We start from the raw sequence: 1,895 nt of genomic DNA, 5'->3' as shown, positions 1-1,895 counted from the left end.
CCCCAAGGGAAAGTGCTGCCTCGGCCTCACTCCGGGCTGGGAGCCCCGGGGACCCGGCCATCCCACGGTGCTGGGCACACATGAAAGCCCACACTTATGGAGGCAGGCAGGCAGGCGGCAGCCAGGCAGCTCCTCCGGCGGATCTTGGAGCCACAGGGTCAGGCCCAGGTGTGGTGTAGCCCAGCCCAGCCTCCTGTCCGCGTGAGGCCCAGTCTGGAGCCTCTGGACCAGCGCTGACTGGGCATGTGCCTTCCAGGCCACAGATCCTCACAGGTCCCAGCTGCCCCAGTGGATGCCTGTTGCCAGCAACAAGCCTCAGCTAGGTGATTCGGAACAGGCGATGGAGGCACCTGCAGGGCTGGGTTGGGGGCTACAGTTCCCACAAAACCAGCCCTCCGGCTGCCTGAGGATCACCCAGGGCCTGGATTCTCCTGAGGATCAGGCACGATGGCCTCCTCAAGGCTGGGCTTTCTCTGAATGACAGAGGTCCCAAAGCACCCCTCAGAACCCAGCATCTTCTCCGAGCCTGAGTCCCCGAGAGAAGACCAGGCAGGGACCTCAGGGCTTACGCCGACTGCAACCGCCCTCAGGACCAGGTCCCCGTGTCTCAGGGCTGGGCCTGTCAGAGCAGGGCCTGGGGCTGGAGTGGCACCAGAACCAGGACCAGTGCTGGCCTCAAGGCTGGCCTTGACCGCTTCCTCTTGGTTCCGGCCCTCAGCCCTATCCTCAGGGCTGGGCCTGGCTGCGGAGCCACTGGCCCCTCAGCGCCCTGACCTCCTGCCCGTACCACTCGTGCAGCTGGGCGAAGGAGGCCGAGTCGAGAGGCCCGTTGGGCGCCGAGGCCCGCCGGCGGGGCGGCAGTGGCGGGGGCTCGGGGCCGGGCCGGGGGCTGGGGGCAGCGGGCGTCTCCGAGCTCCACACGGCACAGCCGTTCTCTTTGGGCGGGAGCGCGCGGGGTCGGCGGGGCGGGGCTGGGCCGCCGCCTGCGCGCACGGCTGCCAGCTGCCGCTCCAGCTCGCGCACCACCAACCGCAGGTAGTCGAAGCTGGCCCGCGACAGCGCCTTCACCCAGCCCTCCATGGCGGCCTGGCTCTCGGCCGCCAGCACATAAGTGCGGGCCCGGGCCCCAGCGAAGCGCACGGCGAAGGCGAAGTCCTCGGCCGCCTCCACCAGCTCCACAGTGCAGCCCTCCAGGATGATGACGCCCACGGGCTCACGGCTGGCCGCGTCCTCGAAGTAGAAGAGCATGTTGCCGCGCAGCACAAACCAGCGGCGGTGGTAGGCCGCATGCCGGCCGCCCTTCTTGTACAGGAAGCCCGCGTTGTCGGCCGGGGCGTCGCAGGTGGCGTAGAAGGCCAGGCTGCGCTCGTTCAGCTTCATGGCGGCGGGGCCTGGGGGCTCGGGACCTGTCCCCACCGGGGCGGCAGTTATTCACGCAGCCACCGCCTCGGGTGATCTCACACCACCCTCGGCTGCCACAGCACTCATCACTCCCGTTTCACAGATGAGGAAACTGAGGCTCAAGGACCAGAAGCAGCCTGCCCAGACTCACACAACTCTTCAGGAGCACAGCCAGGACTCGAACCCGGGTCTGACTGGCCCCAGAAGCCAGGCTGGTAACTCTCCTGCTGTCCTACCTCCTCCAAATAATGTTGAGGATTCCTAGGGCATGCCAAGCATTTTATATATGTTAACTCATTTAATCGCAAAACAAACCTTAGGTGGCAGGGACTAGCATTACCCCGACGGGGAAACAAAGTTCAGAGAGGTTAGTCACTGGCCCAAGGCCAAAAAGCAAGTTGGGCTGAGCTGAAATTCAAACCCAGGCCTCATTTCAGCTGCTGCTGTTTCCATCATCCCCAGGTTCCAGACCAGCTGACCTTTTGTGGTCAGGT

The 1,895-nt window shown here is 65.4% G+C and overlaps 1 protein-coding gene across 1 annotated transcript; it reads right to left on the bottom strand.

The window, feature by feature from the left end:
- Nucleotides 1–726: 726 nt before the first annotated feature.
- On the bottom strand, nucleotides 727–1,392 carry PHETA1 (PH domain containing endocytic trafficking adaptor 1). The gene has a single exon (XM_065890482.1). The coding sequence runs from the start codon at nucleotides 1,378–1,380 to the stop codon at nucleotides 727–729; it is 654 nt and encodes a 217-aa protein (XP_065746554.1). The 5' UTR covers nucleotides 1,381–1,392.
- Between the last annotated feature and the right edge of the window lie 503 nt (nucleotides 1,393–1,895).

Source organism: Phocoena phocoena, chromosome 13 (assembly GCF_963924675.1).
Source record: "Phocoena phocoena chromosome 13, mPhoPho1.1, whole genome shotgun sequence".
NCBI lineage: Eukaryota > Metazoa > Chordata > Mammalia > Artiodactyla > Phocoenidae > Phocoena > Phocoena phocoena.
This window is presented reverse-complemented; position numbering and strand designations above follow the sequence as displayed.

Coding starts and splice junctions, on each gene's coding strand:
- PHETA1 (XM_065890482.1), bottom strand. CDS start 1,380: ATGAAGCTGAACGAGCGCAGCCTGGCCTTCTACGCCACCTGCGACGCC.